Below are 19,243 nucleotides of genomic sequence, written 5' to 3' on the forward strand. Positions count from 1 at the left end.
ATGTATTTATAGTTTTAATTTCAGCCAAACTATTCCATGGTTTCTGAGAACAAGGTTAGGGGAAAATGCTTTGCAACTTAAAAAAACCAAACCCTGGTGACCTTTTCTTTCAGAATCTCCAGCAATCCCATGCTTTCGGACAAGGACTTGACATAGGGCAGGGAGGGGCCTTTATTTCAGGGTTGTGCCTTTTTGCCATCCCTATGAAGAACTGCTCAGATTTGGCCAATTTACAGACTTCTGAAAAATCTCCATTTGTATCTGCTCAGTAGAGACATCTTAGATTTTAGCAGCTAGAAGTCTCCAAAGCTTCCATCCTCACTGAGCATGCTCCATCCCTTCACGGCTCCTAGTGTTAACCACACTGCACATGCACCGTTTCCACAGACAACTGGCCATGCTTCGTCTCCTCGCTACTCTCAGCCATGGCTGGACTGCCTGTGTGCCATCCCCACAGAGCAACTGAGTGTTCTCCCTCCAGCCCAGGCTGCTAGGTCAAAACTGGGCTTTCCCTGTAATTCCTGCTCCCAGCTGCTTTGAGCTGGGGCCAGGCACCAGAAATAAGAGCAGGGAGCCCCTCTAATGCTCTGTGACCCCTCTCCTCTGCTGGCAGCCAGGCACCAGGGAGGAGGAAGTCAGAGAGGGACAAGGGCTGGACCAGGGGCTGGGGAGAGGGAAAGGAGTAGAGTGGGACTGGAGGATGGTGGGGCTTGAGAAAGACACACTCCCTCTTGGTTGGGGAAGGCAGCTGGGCCTAGGAGCTGGTGGGAGGGAGGCTGGGACTGGCTGGTCAAGGAGACTGGGAGCTAGTGAGGGAAAGGGGGGGGCTATGCCCTTCTGAAATAGCTGCTCTTGCGGCTACTCCAGCCTGGCCTGACGCACCCTCTGCGCCAGGGTTGAGGAATAAGGAAGCCCGGGGTGCAGGGAAAGGCCGACGAGCTTGCGGCCCCTTTCTATCCAAATTGCGCCGCACCTCGCAGGCTGTGTTTTCTAGGGCTAGGGCGGGTGGGTGCCCAGCGTGAGACACCGGGAAGGGGTGTGATTTCCAGAACAGAGCCTCTGCCCACCCGGCCCCTGGGACATGTCTGAAAGGGGGCACCAGAGACGCTGTAAAACCATGGGCACAGGATTTTACACACAGCGAGCGTGAGAGGAGCGGTTACCTTTATTCCCGGGAGGGGGTGATGGGGGCACCTGGTTGTCGGGGCCAAGGCAAGCAGCTTCCCCTGGGGAAATGCCACCTGCAATGCCAGAGAGCCCGCAACGTTTGTTCCATGCAGTGAACTTCAGAACCGGTTTCTCTGAGCTGGGCAGCGAACCACCTGCCCCCTTTGCTGGGGCGGCTCTGCCTCGGGCTGGCAGGTGGCGGGGGGCGGCTCTGCCTCGGGCTGGGGGTGTCAGGCACCCTGCTCGCGGGGGGGGGCGGCTCTGCCTCGGGGTGGCGGGGGGCGGGGGGCGGCTCTGCCTCGGGCTGGGGGTGTCAGGCACCCTGCTCGCGGGGGGGGGGCGGCTCTGCCTCGGGCTGGCAGGTGGCGGGGGGCGGCTCTGCCTCGGGCTGGGGGTGTCAGGCACCCTGCTCGCGGGGGGGGGGGGCGGCTCTGCCTCGGGCTGGCAGGTAGCGGGGGGCAGCTTGTGGGGGGGGGAATCTGCCCCGGGCTGGGGGTGTCAGGCACCCTGCTCGTGGGGGGGGAATCTGCCCCGGGCTGGGGGTGTCAGGCACCCTGCTCGTGGGGGGGGAATCTGCCCCGGGCTGGGGGTGTCAGGCACCCTGCTCGCGGGGGGGGGGCTCTGCCTCGGGCTGGGGGTGTCAGGCACCCTGCTCGCGGGGGGGGGCGGCTCTGCCCCGGGCTGGGGGTGTCAGGCACCCTGCTCGCGGGGGGGGGCGGCTCTGCCCCGGGCTGGGGGTGTCAGGCACCCTGCTCGCGGGGGGGGGGGCTCTGCCTCGGGCTGGGGGTGTCAGGCACCCTGCTCGTGGGGGGGGGCTCTGCCTCGGGCTGGGGGTGTCAGGCACCCTGCTCGCGGGGGGGGGCTCTGCCCCGGGCTGGAGGATGCTGGGGGGACCCCGCTTGCTGGGGGGGGCGGCTGCCTTTGGGTGGTGCGCGCCGGGGACCAGCCCTTAAACCCCGTGCGGGGCTGGCGAGCTCGGATTTCGGTGCCGGGGGGGAGCCCGCGTGGGGGGCGCAGGCGGGTCCGGGCCGGAGCTGCAGGCCCCGGCGAGGGGGAGCCCGGGGCGGAGCGCGGCGCCTGCGAGCCGCGCTGGGCTCGCCGGGCTCGCGGCCAGGCTGCAGAGCTCCCCCCACCCCCGGCTTGGCGGGCGCGCAGGCGCCGCGATCCCCACTGCAGCAGCCGGCGCCGGCCGAGCTCCGCGCAGCCCCGAGCGAGCCCCGGCCCCGCAGCCCCCGGCCCGAGCGAGCCCCGCAGCCCCCGGCCCCGCAGCCCCGAGCGAGCCCCGCAGCCCCCGGCCCCGCAGCCCCGAGCGAGCCCCGCAGCCCCCGGCCCCGGCCATGGCGGCGCCCCGCAGCGACAGCGAGAAGCGGAAGCAGATCAGCGTGCGGGGCATCGCGGGGCTGGGCGACGTGGCCGAGGTGCGGAAAAGCTTCAACCGGCATCTGCACTTCACGCTGGTCAAGGACCGCAACGTGGCCACCCCCCGCGACTACTTCTTCGCCCTGGCGCACGCGGTGCGGGACCAGCTGGTGGGGCGCTGGATCCGCACCCAGCAGCGCTACTACGAGCGCGACCCCAAGGTAGGGCCGCGGGGGGGGGCCCCGCAGCCGGCGGGCGGGCGGTGCGGTGCGGGCGGGCGGTGCGGTGCGGTGCGGTGCGGGCGGGGGGGGCCCCGCAGCCGGCGGGCGGGCGGTGCGGTGCGGTGCGGGCGGGGGGGGGCCCCGCAGCCGGCGGGCGGTGCGGGGCGGGGCGGTCACCCCGCCTGAGCCCGGCGCCCTCCCGCCCCGCTCCCGGCCGGGTTCAAAGCGCCCGTCCCGCCCTGCAGCGCCGCCCGCAGCCGGTAGGGCTCCGTGCGGGGCGGGGGCTGCCCCGGGATCCAGGGGCCGGAGCGGGGGTGCCCTGGCAGAGGTTTCTGAGGCCCGGGCAGGGCAAACCTACGACTTCCCAGCGGGTCCAGCATCCCTGGAGTCAAGGCGACCGGTGGTGGCCAAGGGCTGCGTGTTCCTGGCAGGTCTGGGGGTCGCTACTGGGGCAAGGAAGCAATCTGCTGGGAAAGGGAGTGACCGCAACTGGGAGGGAAGCAGAAGGCGGCATGGGAGGAAGGCGGTGTCCTAGAATTGTTCCTCAAAAGAGCTGTCGGCTCATCTAGTCCAGCCCTTCTCAAACTTTAGCAACCCCAGGACCCCCATTTTGATTGTAAACTTTTTGGGGGTCTCCAAGCCCCCCTGCTCATCCCCAGGCCTCACCCCGACTCCATTCCCCCTCCCTCTGTCACTGGCTCTCACCCATCCTCACTCATTTTCACCAGGCTGGGGCAGGGGGTTGGGGTGCGGGAGGGGGTGCGGGGTCGGGCTCTGGCAGGGAGTTTGGGTGCGGGCTCTGGGGTGGGGCAGGGGGTTGGCTGAAGGGACATGCTGGCCGCTTCCGGGATCGGCACAGAGCCAAGGCAGGTAGGGAGCCTGCCTTAGCCCCATTCCACTGCTGGACTTTTAGCGCCTAAAATCTCCTGGTTTGGCTTCAGTAGCCTCCAGGAGATAAGGGGAGGGGGAGGAGTTGATCAGTGGGGCCTGCGGACCCCCTGGAATACCCTCAGGGACCACCAAGGGTCCGCGGGCCCCAGTTTGAGAAATGCTGATCTAGTCTATCCCCTTGTCAGAGGAGGGTTGTTCCGTGTGTGACTTTAAATGTGCCAAGTCGTGAGGCTGTCCTAGATTCACAGGTCTCATCTGATCCATATAACAGGCCAGAGAATTTCACCCAGTTCAGCAGGTTGTCTCCTGCATCCTTGCAGGGGGGACCGATGCTTGTGTAGTTCTTTTGGGGAAGAGAGAGCGGTACAAGGATGCAGCTGTGACTACTACTTGCCGACACATCACAGCAGAACAGCTGTGTTACAAAAATCAGGAAATGTAAAACTTGTCAGCTCAAATCCTCAGCGCGGATTAAAGGCCAGTGCTTCTGTTGATCTCGGGGAGCTCCGAAAGGCTTCCATAGGCCAGGCAGGCTCTAGAAGAGTTTGCCAGAATAACTATACCTGCAAAGCCTGCTACCGTAAACGCAGTTTATGCTGTCAGAAAAGTTCCTTTTCTGTTATCTCCTGGACCGGTTCGGCGAGTGAAAGAAGACATGTTGCTGAGAGCATTGTTATGCTGCTATTACCATGGCTACTTTAGAGCTTTTGCCGGGATAGAAATGTGACACCCTCCTCTCCTCCCCCCAACAAGTCATACTTTAACCACTGCCTTTGCTATGACCACAAAGGTCTTTCACATAGACGTCGCTATAGACGTCAGTGGGCGTTGGACCAGGGACTGTCGCAGGACCCTGTGTTTGTTTCATTTATAATATGCGCCCAATAGAGATTTAGATGAAGAGAACATTCCATGTTTTCTGTCTTAAAGTACCTTTTCTGTCCCTAATACAGAAGAGCAAATATGCACCATCCTTCCTCCTAATCCAGGAAGATACAAGGAAGGAGAGAGTGTTTTGCAGGCGATCAATCACATCACTTGGCACACTCAAAAACTAGGCTGGACAGAGGCTCGCTAGGAGGCATACAGGGAAAAGTGTCTGAAGAAAGATTTAAAACATCGCACTCATATTTACTCTCAGCTTAGTAAAATCAAGGCATGCAGTGATATGGGAAGCTGCAGAAGACTATTAAAATTGAGAACATTAAAGAACTCTTCTCTGTGCCTTTTGACACTTTTAATTCCGCTCAGCTTGGCCAATGGAAATGGGCAACTCTGTTTCACTTCTTCTACTTGACAGTTTCTAATCGATTTCACTGTCAAGTTCTCATACTAACCGAGTGCTGTAATGTTTGAGATGCCAAAAGTGCAGAGAAATAGGTATCTATTTAAAAGAAAATTGTTTCTATTGTAATGAACAAAAATTAATGGAAACGTGTCTAAAGTTTTGTAAGCTTTTACGGAACCTCAAATTTAAGTCAAATTTGCCTTGAACAGTGTCGGTTTAACATAGGAATGTGAGGCCAGATTCTCAGCTGCTGTGCACAAGCTGAGAATGTGAACCTTGATTCATACATCCTGGTTTTCTTGCAGGACAGTTTCCTAGTGCTGTAAAAGGAATGGTTTGGTTCTGTGTGGCCCACTTCTTCTTACTGTTTGAGTCACTCACATCCTGATATGAATCCTACAAATGGGCTTTATTTAGCATGCATCAAACTTCAAAATATGGCTCTTTTAAAACTAGGATGGTCTCCCCAAACAAGAGTTCCTCCTTAGGCATATTATACTTGCTGGGAAGAATATAACAGCAACCCCAGGGGTGTGTACCAGTTGCTTATTTTAAAGGAATGAAACGTATTAAAGTCAGAGTGGGAGGGAACTAACCAATGTTATTGCTTATCCTACTTCCTTAACGTAGTGTTTTCTAGGGAAGAAATGAACCATAGGACGGATGCTGATCAAATATTTGTCCAGTGAGAAAATGGGCTCGGATAAAGCCATTTGCTACAGCCAGACTCACGGGAGCTGAGGGGAATGTCTCCCCACATAACTTTTTGTTACCGTGTTTATGTCCCTATCAGATATTAGTTAATATTGTTGCACTGTGTGGATCAGACAAGTGGGGCTGTTTAATCCATAAATCCCCATGGCTCTTGTATGCTTGCAGTGATGGTGTAGAAAGACAAGTGATACTTAAAATAATGCCACAGTCTCAAAATTAAGGGTGGTTTGAAGTACCAACTGGATCAATAATTCAAGTTTCCTGTTCACTGTGTGAAATGGATTTCTGAAACAGAATAGTTGGGTGGATCTGTTTAGGATGGAATTCACCCCATGGCCTTCTATAACCAAAACCCCCCGTCAATAACACTTGACTCTCCCTGATTTCCAGCCATGACATTTTCTCAGCCCTAATCTGCCTCAGCAAGCCAAGTCTCCTGGAAGATGGGATTCATTTAAAATTCCAGCCCTCCATAAGAGCCCCAGAGGGATGTGCGTTGCTGAAAATGGTTGTGGAAAGTTGAGTCCGTATTTACTGAGCGATACCCAGTCACGGCACTTTCCTTTTGTTCCCAGAATCTCATAGTGGGTGATCAGCGTGGCACTGGTTCGTTTCCACGCTTCTCAGCAGGGGTGACCGTCATACTAGGAAATAGTGCATGGCATAGGGCCTGATCCAAAGCCTGTTGAAGACTCCCATTGACTTTGGATCCAGCCCACGTTGATGAATACAATTAGGAATCTTATGCGACAGGGCCTGGGCGTGGCATTTCAGCTGCGAAAAGGCAGCACTGTACTGTGAAGAACTGGTGTGTAAATACGCCGCCAGGCCTCCCCGATCACTTGCGTTCTAAGTTAATTGGGGAAACAATCTTATCAGAAAATGACAGCTGCTGTAGGAAAGTCACGCTCTGGGCCGAGATAGGCACAGGGGCGCTCCGCTGACAAGTTCCTCACAAGAATCTCTCTGGCAAACAAAACGTGATCCATGTTACGCAACAGGTGGCCGGGCCGCAATTCATGAAAGCCTCCCTGTCGCGTCGCTTGATCTGATTTCAAGGGGTTAACAAGCGCGTGTTCACTAGAGCCAGGCAGGAGTTTTTGGATGGAACTCTTTTTGGTCAGAAAATGTCAATCCAATGAAAGTGAAACTTTCTGCGGGAATGTGCCAGTTTCAATCCAATTTTTGGGAAAGATTTCTTAGACCGAGGATGGAATTCCCGATCAAAACTGGAGAGAGAGAGACCCACCCTAGAATCGCCAATAGCCTAGTGGTCAGTGCACTTGGACTGGAACCCAGGTTCAGGACTGGAACCCAGGTTCAAGGCTGGGCTTGCCTGGTTCAGACCAGGGACGTGAACATGAGCCTCCCACATCCCAGGGGCATGCTTGCTCTCTCTCAAAAAAACCTTCCAAGGGTCTTGTTTTGTCCCAGTGCGGAAAAGGGAAAACAATTCCTTCCCCACCTCTAGTGCTGTCCTGAAGCGAGGCAAGTTGAGAATCGCTTCTGAGTGCAGAGAGACCTAACGTGAACCTTCTTTACAATGAAGTGTATTGTGTTAGGAGGGACTGCTTGGTGGCTGCATGCCTCCTTTTGGGGAGGAACATATGGGGGACATTGCTGGTAGGATGTACTTCAGAAACTGTTCTTCAAAAGGCAAAGCAAGCCACACAGGAACATGACATGGGGCACGTATGCGGTGTGGGAGTCATGGGTGCTCTCACACCAATAACTAATAAAATTAATGATATCTTTATAGCTTTTCCAGCCTGCTCTAAAACAGCCTGCACTTAATGGCTGACCAGGGACTGGCTTTATTAACAAGGAAATAAGAACAAAGATCACGCAAAATTCAGGGCAGATCTTCTTCCCAGGCTTGGCTGCTCCTAGGGCGAGATGAGGTCGTGTCACTCCCACCTCTCTCATATCTGAGTAGGATAATGAGCCTGAGTCAGCAGAACCCACTTAACATTCCCCAGCGGGATCAACATCTGCTAACAAGGGGGGGCGGGGGAGGGTGTTTTCTGGCAAAGGATACTACCCTGCTGCTGTTGGGTAGAGGGGAGGATACAGTCCCTCCATGTGAAATACAAACCCCACTCTTTAGACCTGAGGGGCAAGAACGGGGGGAGGGTTCCCATTCCCGGGGTCTGGTGGAGTGTGTCCCTCTCTGCACATTGCTCAGACATCCTTGTGAGGAAGGATCAGTACTTGGCTCAAAGACAGAATAGCTACTGAGAGAGAAAGCATGGATTCAGAAACAGAAAGATTCACAGATTCCAAGGCCAGAAGGGACTATCGTGACCATCTAGCCTGACCTCCTGTCTAACACAGGCCAGAGAACATCCCCAGAGCAATTCCTAGAGCAGAGCTTTTTGAAAAACATCCAATCTGGATTTAAAAATTGCCAGAGTTGGAAACTCCATCACAGCCCTTTGTAACTTGTTCCAGTGCTAATTGTCCTCACTGTTCACATGTCCTGGAACAAGAGGCAGTATGTCTCTCAACGGACCTGATTGCATTTTTGCAGTCTTAATTGTGCATTAGCATTAGTTTTTCTTCATAGAATATGTGTAAATTTCACCTCCATATTCAGCCCCCTTTGTGTTGCAAAGTCTCAGCCTGGGAAGTAAAATTAATTTTCTTCCTTCTGTCCTTTTGATGTATTCCACCAGCGTATTTATTACCTGTCTCTGGAATTCTACATGGGCCGCACCCTGCAGAATACAATGGTGAACCTGGGTATGCAGAATGTCTGTGATGAAGCCATTTACCAGGTAAATTTCTCTGGCAAGTCCTGGTTGGAGTTGGGCAAAACTTTTTTGCCAAAATTTGTTTAGAAAGAAAATTGATTTTGACAAAACTAATTTTTTTAAGCCATGTCTGGTTTCTATGGAAATTTTTGATTTTTTTTCATCAAAAAGCCAAACTCCTGTAAATGAAAGTATTTCCTTCTGGGAGTTGTAGTTCGGTTTTCTCATGTCCCCATTCTCCTCTGTGGGCTTTGCTCCCCACCCAGACACATTTCCCAAAATGCACTATAGCTAAGGATTACCATGATGCAACTGCCTCCTATCACCCGGGGGAGAGATCATGGTGCATAATGGGAAATGTAGTCTGACCAGGGAGCCGAGCCTAGGAGACGAATGGGAACATGAGAGGCTTTTCCCACAACTCCCCTGAGGCACCACGGCGGCATTTCCTAGTAGAAATATTTCAGGTTTTGGTTTAAAAAGAAAAAAGCTTTGTTTGTCACTGAAAAGTCAGTTTTCTGTAGAAAATGCAACAAAAAGTACGTGTGTTTTCATTTTTGTCAACGTTTCCCCAGAAAAAAGCCCACTTTCCAACCAGCTCCCTTCCCCATTTTCTCCTAGCATCAGTTGGGACTCACAGGGTCTGAGGAAGCCGTGACTGAAGACAGTGGCCCAACACCCATCCATTTCAGGGATGCAGCCGGCTAATGGTTCGGGGCTTGATCTTGCAAGGCATTGAGCACTTTGCATGCGACAGGGTGAAATGTTTAGACGTGATTCACTACAAGCATGCTCGTTTAGTCCGACGTAGAGCTGGTGAAAAGCAGTGAAATGTGAATAACAATTTTCATGACTTTTTTTTTAATTGATTTTTCAAAAGTTGGTCAAATCTTTTCAGTTTTCAACCAGCTCTATAACTTGTCAGAAAAATGAAAATCTTCTCATTAAAATGTCCATACTTTTGAGGGTGGAGGGGAAGTTGGTTAAAGGTTGATATTCTGATGAAAAAATTAGCTAAAAAATTGGAAACAGAAATATTTCAATGAAGGCCAGTGCAGTCAATGGGACACCACAACAAAACGTTATTCACGTGAATGCAGCTCGGAAGATCAGGGCCTGTCGTGGCAAGTGTAGCATGATGCGGTTTCTGTGGTAAAAGCTTCTCCTACGAACTCATAGTTTTTGTCACTCTGGCCTGAAAGCCCGGCCTCTTCAAGGTGTTGCCTTCACCCAGGCCTGCTGCCTGGGAGCTCACAAAAGTCAGTCTCTGAACCCAGGCTGCCCGTATGTCCTGCAGTAGGCCTGGCTCCGAATCCCATGCTCCCATCACATGACCCTTGGACTCACTCCCTTCACCTGGGGAGGTTCTAGGATTGCCAACCCTCCAGGATTGTCCTGGAGTCCCCAGGAATTAAAGATTAACCTTTTAATTAAAGATTATGCCATGTGATGAAACCTTGAGGAATACGTCCAATCAGAATTGGTAACCCTAGCTACACCTGGCACAGGTGAGGCGGAGCCCCAGCATTCTTAAAGGGCCAGCTTGCCCTGTGACAATCCCATTCAAAAGCTTTCTGTCCCTTACACTGATGTACTAGGCCAATATAAAAGTATCGTTCCTGTTTAAATGTCCTGCTTCAGGGCTTTTGCCTGGGACTGTGCACCAGTTACTATCTAGGTCACTCTGAAGAGTCTGTCTAAAGCCAAAACATCCGCCACCCAACGGGGGCTCTTGTATGCATGAAGCCATTGATCAGAGGGAGCTGAGGCCTCTCGTTTACACCAGTGTAATTCCATTGGCCTCAGTGTATTTACCTGTACTTTACACCAGTGTGAGTGAGAGGAGACTCAGGCCCAAGGTTTGAGGCCCCACTGGGAGGCTTTCTCCTGAGTTCGGTGGGTGTTGGAGCTGGCCTGCAGAGCCCAGACTCTTCTGCAGCCTGCTCCGGGGCGGTAGGCCCAGACCCTCCGTTTAGCTGCCACTGATTTCAGTGTTCGTTCGGAGCCTGAATACCTCTGGGAATCTGGGCGGTAGAGCCTACACGTTGTGGTAGCTTGTTACGAAGTGTTTGTGATCCGGGCGTGGTGCGGCCCTGTGCAAAGCATGGGCTCCTTGGGACTGGAAGCATCGTAAGAGAAGAAAAATGGAGCAGCCCCTCCTCTCACCCGCTCCCACAGTTATGCCGTGCTTCTGTAACAGACTCGCTTTCCATTTGAAGACTGACTGCTTTACACAGACCCCTGACAGGGAGGGTGTCGGTTTACTGAGTCCTGCCCCAGTGCAGGGGGCTGGACGAGATGGGCTCTTCCAGCCCCACGCTTCTATGAGTCTGTCATTCCTGTGTCCTGAATCCCTGCCCAGCTCCAGTCAGGCTCCCACCAGGTTGCCTCTGCCAGAAGAGAACTTGTGTGGAGGGGGAACTGGGCAGGAGTCTGTCAAAACACAGGGGCAGGCAGGGAAATGCAAACCCAGGTGGCTCGTCATTGTTCTGTATCCTGTCATGGACCAGGGCAGCGGCGTGACCCTGCCCTCCAGAGCTTACAGCCTAAGCAGACAGAACAAATGGAGAATCAGGAATGGGGATGTAACCTACACATGTGGTCCGTGTCTTATCAGCATCAGTGCGCTCACTCTCTCTCTTTAATTCCTCCCCCTTTTGCCATCGGTAACCAAAGCAAACGGCTTGCGCAAAGCTAATTAATTTTACAGCATCCTGAAGTGTCCATCTAATCTACCCACGTTTGGTCTAATGTTATTACTCCCTTGAAAGTGCCGTGACTCATGAAAGCCAGTTACTTTGGCAGAGGCCCCAGTATCCCTCTGTCCTTGAAGCAATTCTAATAGCTTGAAATGTATATGTGTATCATCCAGCTTGTTAAAGATTCAAGAGGCTGGGCTTGGCTTGGGCATATTTTTGTTTCAGAGGTTGTTGATCATAACAAAGCTTTTCTCGTGGAAACCGGTTGCTGCAGGATCCGTCTGCAGTGTGCGATGCACAGGCTGCCGGTAACACAATACATTGCAATGGGAGTCGGGTCCGTGAGGAATAAACTTGAAACCTCTTCATACTGTAGCATCCTCTGTGAGTAATAGGGGACTTAAGCCCCGATCCTGCACATGGCCCTGCACTTGCCCTGAGCCCCACTGGGGCTCTGCCCACACAGAGGTCGTTCCAGGGTCAGGGCCTTATCACATAGGCCTTCAGTCTCCTTTTTCTACCTGGTCTTTGCTCACAACTGCGGCTCAGTAAAGCCACCTGGAAATTAAACCCAACCAGCCGAGGTAGGGTGACTTGGAGAGATGTTGAACAATCCATCTCTGGGCCGAAGGAGAAGACAGTTAGACCGCATCTACACACACAAGTTGCACTGCTGTAACTATTCCAATATGACTGTACCTGAACAATCCCTCTAGTGTGGACGCCGTTATACTGGTATAAATGTGCTTCTAGGGGTTAGCTGCATGCCTTTGTGGGGCGTAGTGGTGTCCACACTAGGGGTTGTATTGGCATAATTATATTGGTAAAAGAAAATAAATCGCACCCAAAATTACCTACTTGGACTTGTCCAAAAACCACATGTTGGTAAGCGTCTCTGACCAACGCTAAAGTTCTCCATTGCTGTTACTCACCATAAATGGTGGGTGACAGCATAATAGTGGGCATAATAGTGCAGAGGCTGAATGTTTGTTAATACTTGGCATTTTACTATTTAAAGCAATCTACTGACAATTGCTAATTAACACACATAATGGTCCCCTAAGGGAAGTATTATCATCCTCTTCTAACAGATGGGAAACTGAGGCATGGGGAGTTGGAGTGACTTGCCCAAGGTCAGTGATGGAGCTGGGAAAAGATCCCAGGTCCCCTGAGTCCTAGCCTAGCAGTCTAACCACTTCCTCCCTGGTAAGGGCTCTGAGATCCTTAGCTGACAAGTAGTTCATTATATCAGTGAGCTATTTCTGTATTTAAACGGTAACTTAGTGGTGCTCCCTGTTTAGAAATAAAAAACAAATTCTGGGCTAAATAAAGTGCAAGACTCGGGAACTGCTACGTGGAGTTACATCGGTAATAGGAAAGGCAGACAGAGTTTTGTGGGGAAATGTGTAATTAAGTAGTTCTTTCCCTCCCATCCGCACCATTCACATCCCTTTAGAGGAAGAAAAGCCTTTTAGGTCAACCAAGGGATTGTCAACACACACTGGTTGTGCTGCTTTAACAATGCTGGTGTAGCTAACATGGTGTCAGTTCCCTAGTGTGGACACAGACTTTATACCAGTATAAAAGTGCTTTAGAGCAGTGCAGCTATCCCGGTACGGGAAGGGGAATAAGCTAAACCAGTGTAAGGCACCTTTGTGCCAGTATAACTGCCTCCACGCACGGGATTATTTTGGTAAAATAATCACACCCAGAACTGCTCCTCCATACTTGGACAGCAAACATGGCAGCCTCAGCTCCTGATCCCACTCTGCTCTTGGTAACCAGCTATCCTCAGATGTAAAGTGAATTTAAAGTGGAATTAGAAGAGATGATGGAAAACCAGAATTTCTGTCCTGTAGGATATTCCCAATAGTTCAACATTTGTTTTCATCCCGATTTGAAATATTGAAACTTCTGATGGAATAGAAAGTTCTGGAAAAATCTCAATTCAGAAACAAAGTGCTTTGTTTCAGGTCCACGTTAATCTCTGCATCCCCCTGAGCCTGCTCTGTTGCCTCCTAGGAGTTGTAGTTCTGAGTCCTTTTTGCTCCCAGTCTCTCTTGTGGGCCTTGCTCCCCCATTGGACTACATCTCCCATGATGCACTCTGGCAGATGCAAAGGTTAATGCAGATCTGAAATGGAGCAGTTTGTTTCCATTTTTCCCAATGGAAAATTCTGCCGAAATTGATCTTTTCCCACCGAAAATTTCAGTGTTGACAAAACCCCATTTTTCCAATGGGAAGAGGTTATCTTTGAAATTTTCAGCCAGCCCTAGGCATTAGTTTTGGTGATGGGAGTGGAGGCTTGGCCTTCCTGAGTGGCTGTGGAGATGGTGGGGGAAGGAGAGACTGTTGCTGGGGGTAGGTCAGGGGACAGGTTTTGGAAGGTCAGAAGCTGAAGCAGCCTTTGTTGCTGGGAAGTTCTGAGCCAGAACACTGGGGGACATTTCAGCATAGCAGGAATAACTTGCAAGGTCAACCCGTGAACTTGGCATTAACCATATTCTGGGATAAGAAACCCCTGGGCCCCAGAATCCTTCGAGGCTCAAGGTACAGTTATTAACCCTAGAAAGAAGGCGCATCCTCAAATCGTTAGGCAAATAAACCAGCAGTGATGATTTGTACTGTGACTGGCTGATTGGCATCCCTTCCCAGATTAAAGGTCTTTATACTTTTGAGGGTTGCCAGCCAAGAAGCGTTTGGTGTTTGATGTAGCAAAGGAAACCTGCAGATCCTAATAAAAATGACGTTGGCAGTGGGATAGGGTCATTTGTCCGAGGAATTAGATTGCTGTGGGAGTGGGGGGGAGCCTGGGTGTGTTTCTCTCCTTCGGAGGGCTGCAGGGAAACATGCCTCAGGGCTCTGTGGGGGTGATGCCCTGGTGCTGAAGTTGCCGCTTTCTCAACAGCTGGGTCTGGACTTGGAGGAGCTGGAAGAGATTGAAGAAGATGCTGGCCTGGGTAATGGAGGGCTGGGTCGCCTGGCAGGTAATGCCCCTGTTCTTTGTATTCCCAGTGATACCCTTGGCAAGGCTTGGCTGCTTGGCAGTGCTGGCCCCTGTGCTCCTTAATTAGCCCCCCTCTACAAAGGGCAATTAACTTCCTCTGATGACTGTGGCCATGCATGGTTTAGGCACAGCTGACCAAGCTGGCTGCTAACACGTCTGGGCTAGCACTGGAGGAGGCCCAAGGCCTTGGCTACAGTAGCCTTTTCCCCCCTAAAATTTGTCACCCTTGCTAACATGGGTGCAGCTCTAGTGTAGACAAGGTGCCAGCATCTGCCGTCATTTTAGCTAGTGTGTCATCTCGGCCTGCTGCAGCGAGGTTACGTGACGTGCTGGTTGACATGCTAGGGGTCAGTCTACCTTGTGTTGCTGCTCATAGACTTAGAGATCGGAAGGGACCATTATGATCGTCTAATCCAGTGGTTCCCAAACTCGTTCTGCCGCTTGTGCAGGGAAAGCCCCTGGCGGGCTGGGCCAGGCCGGTTTGTTTATTTGCCGCGACCGCAGGTTTGGCCGATCGTGGCTCCCAGTGGCCGCGGTTCGCTGCTCCAGGCCAATGGGAGCTGCTGGAAGTGGCGGCCAGTACGTCCCTCAGCCCGTGCCGGTTCCAGCAGCTCCCATTGGCCTGGAGCAGCGAACCGCAGCCACTGGGAGCCGCGATCGGCCGAACCTCCGGACGCGGCAGGTAAACAAACCGGCCCGGCCCGCCAGGGGCTTTCCCGAACAAGCGGCGGAACGAGTGTGGGAACCACTGGTCTAGTCTGACCTGCTGCACAACGCAGGCCACAGAATCTCATCCACCCACTCCTGTGACAAACCCCTAACCTCTGTCTGAGCTATTGAAGTCCTCAACTCGTGGTTTAAAGACTTCAAGGCTCTGAGAATCCTCCAGCAAGTGACCCGTGCCCCATGCTGCAGAGGAAGGCGAAAAACCCTCAGGGCCTCTGCCAATCTGCCCTGGAGGGAAATTCCTTCCTGACCCCAAATATGGCGATCAGCTAAACCCTGAGCATATGGGCAAGACTCACCAGCCAGACACCCAGGAAAGAATTCTCTGTAGTAACTCAGATCCCACCCTATTCAGCGTCCCATCACAGGCCATTGGGCATATTTACCGCTAATAGTCAAAGAGCAGCCGTGGGAAGATGAAAGCCCTGCTTTAGCTCAGGTAGAGCCCAGGACAAAGACTTGGTTTTAACTGGTTTATAAAACAGCTTGACCCCCGCCAGGCCGTGCTGGGTCCATTTTGGCCACAGCTGTGCTGAACTCACATTGAGATAGGGCTGTTGAACTGTTCTTTGCCCCGGGACCATCCCCATCACTGTTCAGCACCCTGTAGCCCTGTGTCAAGACCAGATCTCACTGCTCCCGTCCAGCTTAGGGCTGGTTGTTAGCCACGGAGTCCTGACACGCACTTACTAGTGCTGTGGACACTAGTAAAAATCACACTTGGCGTCACTTTATAAACAATAGCTAGCAAGCCCTAGCGCGCCCCGGGAAGGCACAGCTGGAATCAGTATCCCCTTTCTGCATCATGCCCAAGGCTCAGGTCACTGCCCCCACCGGGAGCATGGGAGAATGCACCCAGCTCCTACTCTAGCTTCCAGTTCCACCTCCCTGCGTCCCCTTGGAAGACGACAGCAGAGCTCAGATAGCCTCTAGCATACATCTTTCTGATGAGACGCAGGAGGGGAAGCTGGGGCCCAGCCAGACTTGCCTACAGGTGTTTGGCAAAGAACCAAAGAAACAATAGTGCATGGGTGGCATAAAAATACAAAGTGGGTGCTCCTGAAACAGCTCCCCCAAATCCATCAATCCCACCCCCTACCAGGCGCACATGTTTGTACAAACACCCCATCCATTCTCCCAACAAATCCATCTGTTCCCTCCCTCCACATAAGCTCCTTGGAGAACGGATCAATCTCGGCCCCCCTGCCCTCACCAATGGAGCCCAACAGGGGTCAGATTCTGCCCCTTCCCTCTGCCACCATGTTCTCTGAGGTCAGGGCAGCTACTCCTGGGGACTGGGGCACAGCCTAATCCAAAGTCGGGTAGAAATTCCCAACACCCCCCTTGGCCCTTTGGTTGTGCACTATTTTTGAAAAATTTCAAGTCCCAGGAAGGAAAAGCTACTGGCTGTCTCGGGCCCGTAGCCCCAAGCCAGTCACATGGCTGAGATGTGGACACAGGCCCAGGTCTCCTGGCTGGGTTTCTGCAAACCTGCTCCTAAGAGGGTCCTTTCGCTTTCATGTTCCAGCTTGCTTCCTCGACTCCATGGCGACGCTGGGGCTGGCAGCCTATGGCTACGGGATCCGATATGAATTTGGCATATTTAATCAGAAGATTGTCGATGGCTGGCAGGTCTGTCGCTGGGGGAGTTCAGCGTTTGGTTTCCACCGTTCCCTTTGATTGTTCTGACAATCGATCATGGCTGGTATTGTCGCGCCCAACGGAGAGCGGGGCCCCTTTGTGCACAGTGCTCTGCAGACACGTAGGGAGAGGTCGTCCCTGCCACGCAGAGCTTGCAATCTGACTAGACCGAGGGTGGAGAACTGAGGCCCAGGCAGATGAAGTGAGTTGTCCGAGGTCACACGTGGCATCTGTGGCAGAGCTGGGAACGGAGCCCGGCTCTCCAGGTTGCCAGTGCCGGGCCGGTCCCTCTGTGTATTCCGACAGACAGCCGCTTGCCTTACGGACCCACGTGACTGTGTCATTCATTCTTACTCACGCTAGCTCTGCAAAAGCCAGCCCAGTTATGGGAGAAAGAGCTGGTTTCTTTGCTGGCCTGAGCACCGCAACAAGCTGTAGAATTTTGGCTACGGATGATGGTTCATGAGCAAAGGACGTGCTTGACTGGCATTCAGATCGCTGGCGGCGTCTGCGGGGTGGACAGAGCCCCGCCTTTTTACTCTCAGCTGTGCCATTTGGCAGGCGAATCAAGGAGGCACAACAAGCAGCTGATGTGAACTGGGACAGCTCCATGCCGTCCGTGGAGTGCCCCGATTTGCACCAGTGGGGAATCCAGCCATTAATGGTTAGGGTTTCAGGGAGGTTCATGAAAAGAACAGGAGGACTTGTGGCACCTTAGAGACTAACCGATTTATTTGAGCAGAAGCTTTCGTGAGCTACAGCTCACTTCATCGGATGCATGCAGTGGAAAATACAGAGAGGTTCATGTGTCTCTTTTTAAAACTCCTTTTTTTTAAAGCTTGGGGGTTTTTTTTTTAGTTTTCTAAAATGCCGATTAAAAGAATCTCCTTCTTAGCAGAGACCCAGTTTGGCCACAGCTAGAATAATCTTCTATGGTTGGTATGTTTCAGGTGGAGGAAGCTGATGATTGGCTGCGCTATGGCAACCCCTGGGAAAAAGCCCGCCCTGAGTATATGCTTCCTGTGCATTTCTATGGCCGAGTGGAGCACGCTGCGGAGGGCGTGAAGTGGATTGATACTCAGGTATAAAGATCCCCACTCACTTTGGGAATGGTAGTGACGTGCCCAGATGCGACGAGGGAGGGACCCTGGTCTGTCCAGAACTAAGTTTGAAGCTGGTCTCCCGTTAAAAACATGATCCCAGCCACACTCCCAGCTTTGCCAACTCTAAACCAATCTGCCTACGCTTTCACACGATGATCGTTTGCCAAGACAAATCGGGCAGGGTGCAGTAACCTACGTAGCATCAAACTGTTCAGGGCCCGGTTCTCCCTTTACTTACACAGACTTCAGTGGAGCTACTCCAGATTTACCCCAGTGCAGGTTGGTGGAGATTTAGACTCATGGTGGGTGGTTTATTTTTCTTCCCTCAATTTTGGGGCAAATCTTCCTCCCTTTTATTCTGGCTATGTATGTCTCAAAGCCAGTGTGTGTGGAGATTTTGTATGAGATTTACTCTGTGGCTCTTGAGAAAGAGTGGTGTCTTTGGATAGTCCGGAAGGTTTGGGTGGAGAAGATTAATTCATCGTTATTGCAGTTGCTGGATATGTTGCTGGATATGTTGGAGGGGAGGGATAGCTCAGTGGTTTGAGCATTGGCCTGCTAAACCCAGGGTTGTGAGTTCAATCCTCCAGGGGGCCGTTTAGGGATCTGGGGCAAAAATTGGGGATTGGTCCTGCTTTGAGCAGGGGCTTAGACTTCGTGACCTCCTGAGGTTCCTTCCAACCCTGATATTCTGTGATTCTTTTATCCTGTGTTTTGTACAGCGCCTAGCACATTTGGGCCCTGAACCCTGAGTGGCACTAATGAAAGTGAGAGTAGCTCTATGAAAAGAGTGAAGCAAAGACTGTAACATTGGGGTAGAGTCCTGGCCCCATTGAAGTCAATGGCAAAACTGCCATTGACTTCAGTGGGTCGAGAATTTCGCATCTGGATTGAAACGTTTGATTTCAGGGTGTTTTAATAAGTGTGAATTTCTAAGATCTGGTCTTTTAATCCAGTAGTTGCCAGATAACCGTGATTATTGCATATAGTCCTGGGTGCTTTCCCAGAGAGGCACCCAACAGGAGAGAAGGTGAGTCTTGCGCCCATACTGTTTACCTACCACCTGCTGGACAAGAGCCTGTCCTCTAGTACACGCTCCCTAGACAAGAGGGAAGATGCTCAGGTGGGTAAGGCTGGGAACAGGGAGACCTGGGTTCTGTATGTCTGCCACAATTCCCGGTGTGAGCGTGACTAGTCAGTTGATCTCTCTGTGCCTCAGTTTCCTCATCTAGAAGATAGGGTTAACATACTAACCGATGTGAGTTCCGAATGAGCCCTTTCTGTTCTGGCTGTGGATGCTGCTCATTCTCACATCAGCATCGCTGCGCTCTAGGTCTCTGCTGGTAAATCGGGAGGAGCCAGCGGCTGGGTCACCCAGCAGCATACGTTGCAGGGGAATGTGATGTGTGGGTGGAAATAAACACCCGCCATCCCAGTCTGTCTAGCTCAGGTCTCTGCCTGGGCAGAGTATCTCATCACTGGCAGCAGAGCAGCTCATGATCTTCAGGGGATTTATCCCCGTGGTACAGGTGGGAACTAAGGGACCAAGAGACTAAGTGACTTGTCCAAGGTCACGCAAGGACAGGGAATGGACCCCAGGGCTCCCCTCTCAGCCTAGCACACCAACCGCCGCCCACCCTTTCCGTAGCCGAGCCCCCAGAACTCCCTGTTCAT

General features: G+C 52.5%; 1 protein-coding gene across 5 annotated transcripts in view; it reads left to right on the forward strand.

The window, feature by feature from the left end:
- Positions 1 to 2,426: 2,426 nt before the first annotated feature.
- Positions 2,427 to 19,243, forward strand: part of PYGB (glycogen phosphorylase B) — a 42,792-nt gene continuing 25,975 nt past the window's right edge. The window contains exons 1-5 of one of the 5 annotated variants that reach the window (XM_073339950.1): positions 2,427 to 2,747; positions 8,316 to 8,417; positions 14,001 to 14,079; positions 16,354 to 16,457; positions 17,417 to 17,548. In XM_073339950.1, the coding sequence (XP_073196051.1) occupies positions 2,505 to 2,747; positions 8,316 to 8,417; positions 14,001 to 14,079; positions 16,354 to 16,457; positions 17,417 to 17,548 (660 nt within the window). In that variant the 5' untranslated portion in view covers positions 2,427 to 2,504. Of the gene's footprint in view, positions 2,748 to 8,315; positions 8,418 to 9,112; positions 11,477 to 14,000; positions 14,080 to 16,353; positions 16,458 to 17,416; positions 17,549 to 19,243 lie in introns of those variants that run through there. The other 4 variants (XM_073339946.1, XM_073339951.1, XM_073339947.1 and 1 more) reach the window with 4 other exon arrangements.

Source organism: Lepidochelys kempii, chromosome 3 (assembly GCF_965140265.1).
Source record: "Lepidochelys kempii isolate rLepKem1 chromosome 3, rLepKem1.hap2, whole genome shotgun sequence".
NCBI lineage: Eukaryota > Metazoa > Chordata > Testudines > Cheloniidae > Lepidochelys > Lepidochelys kempii.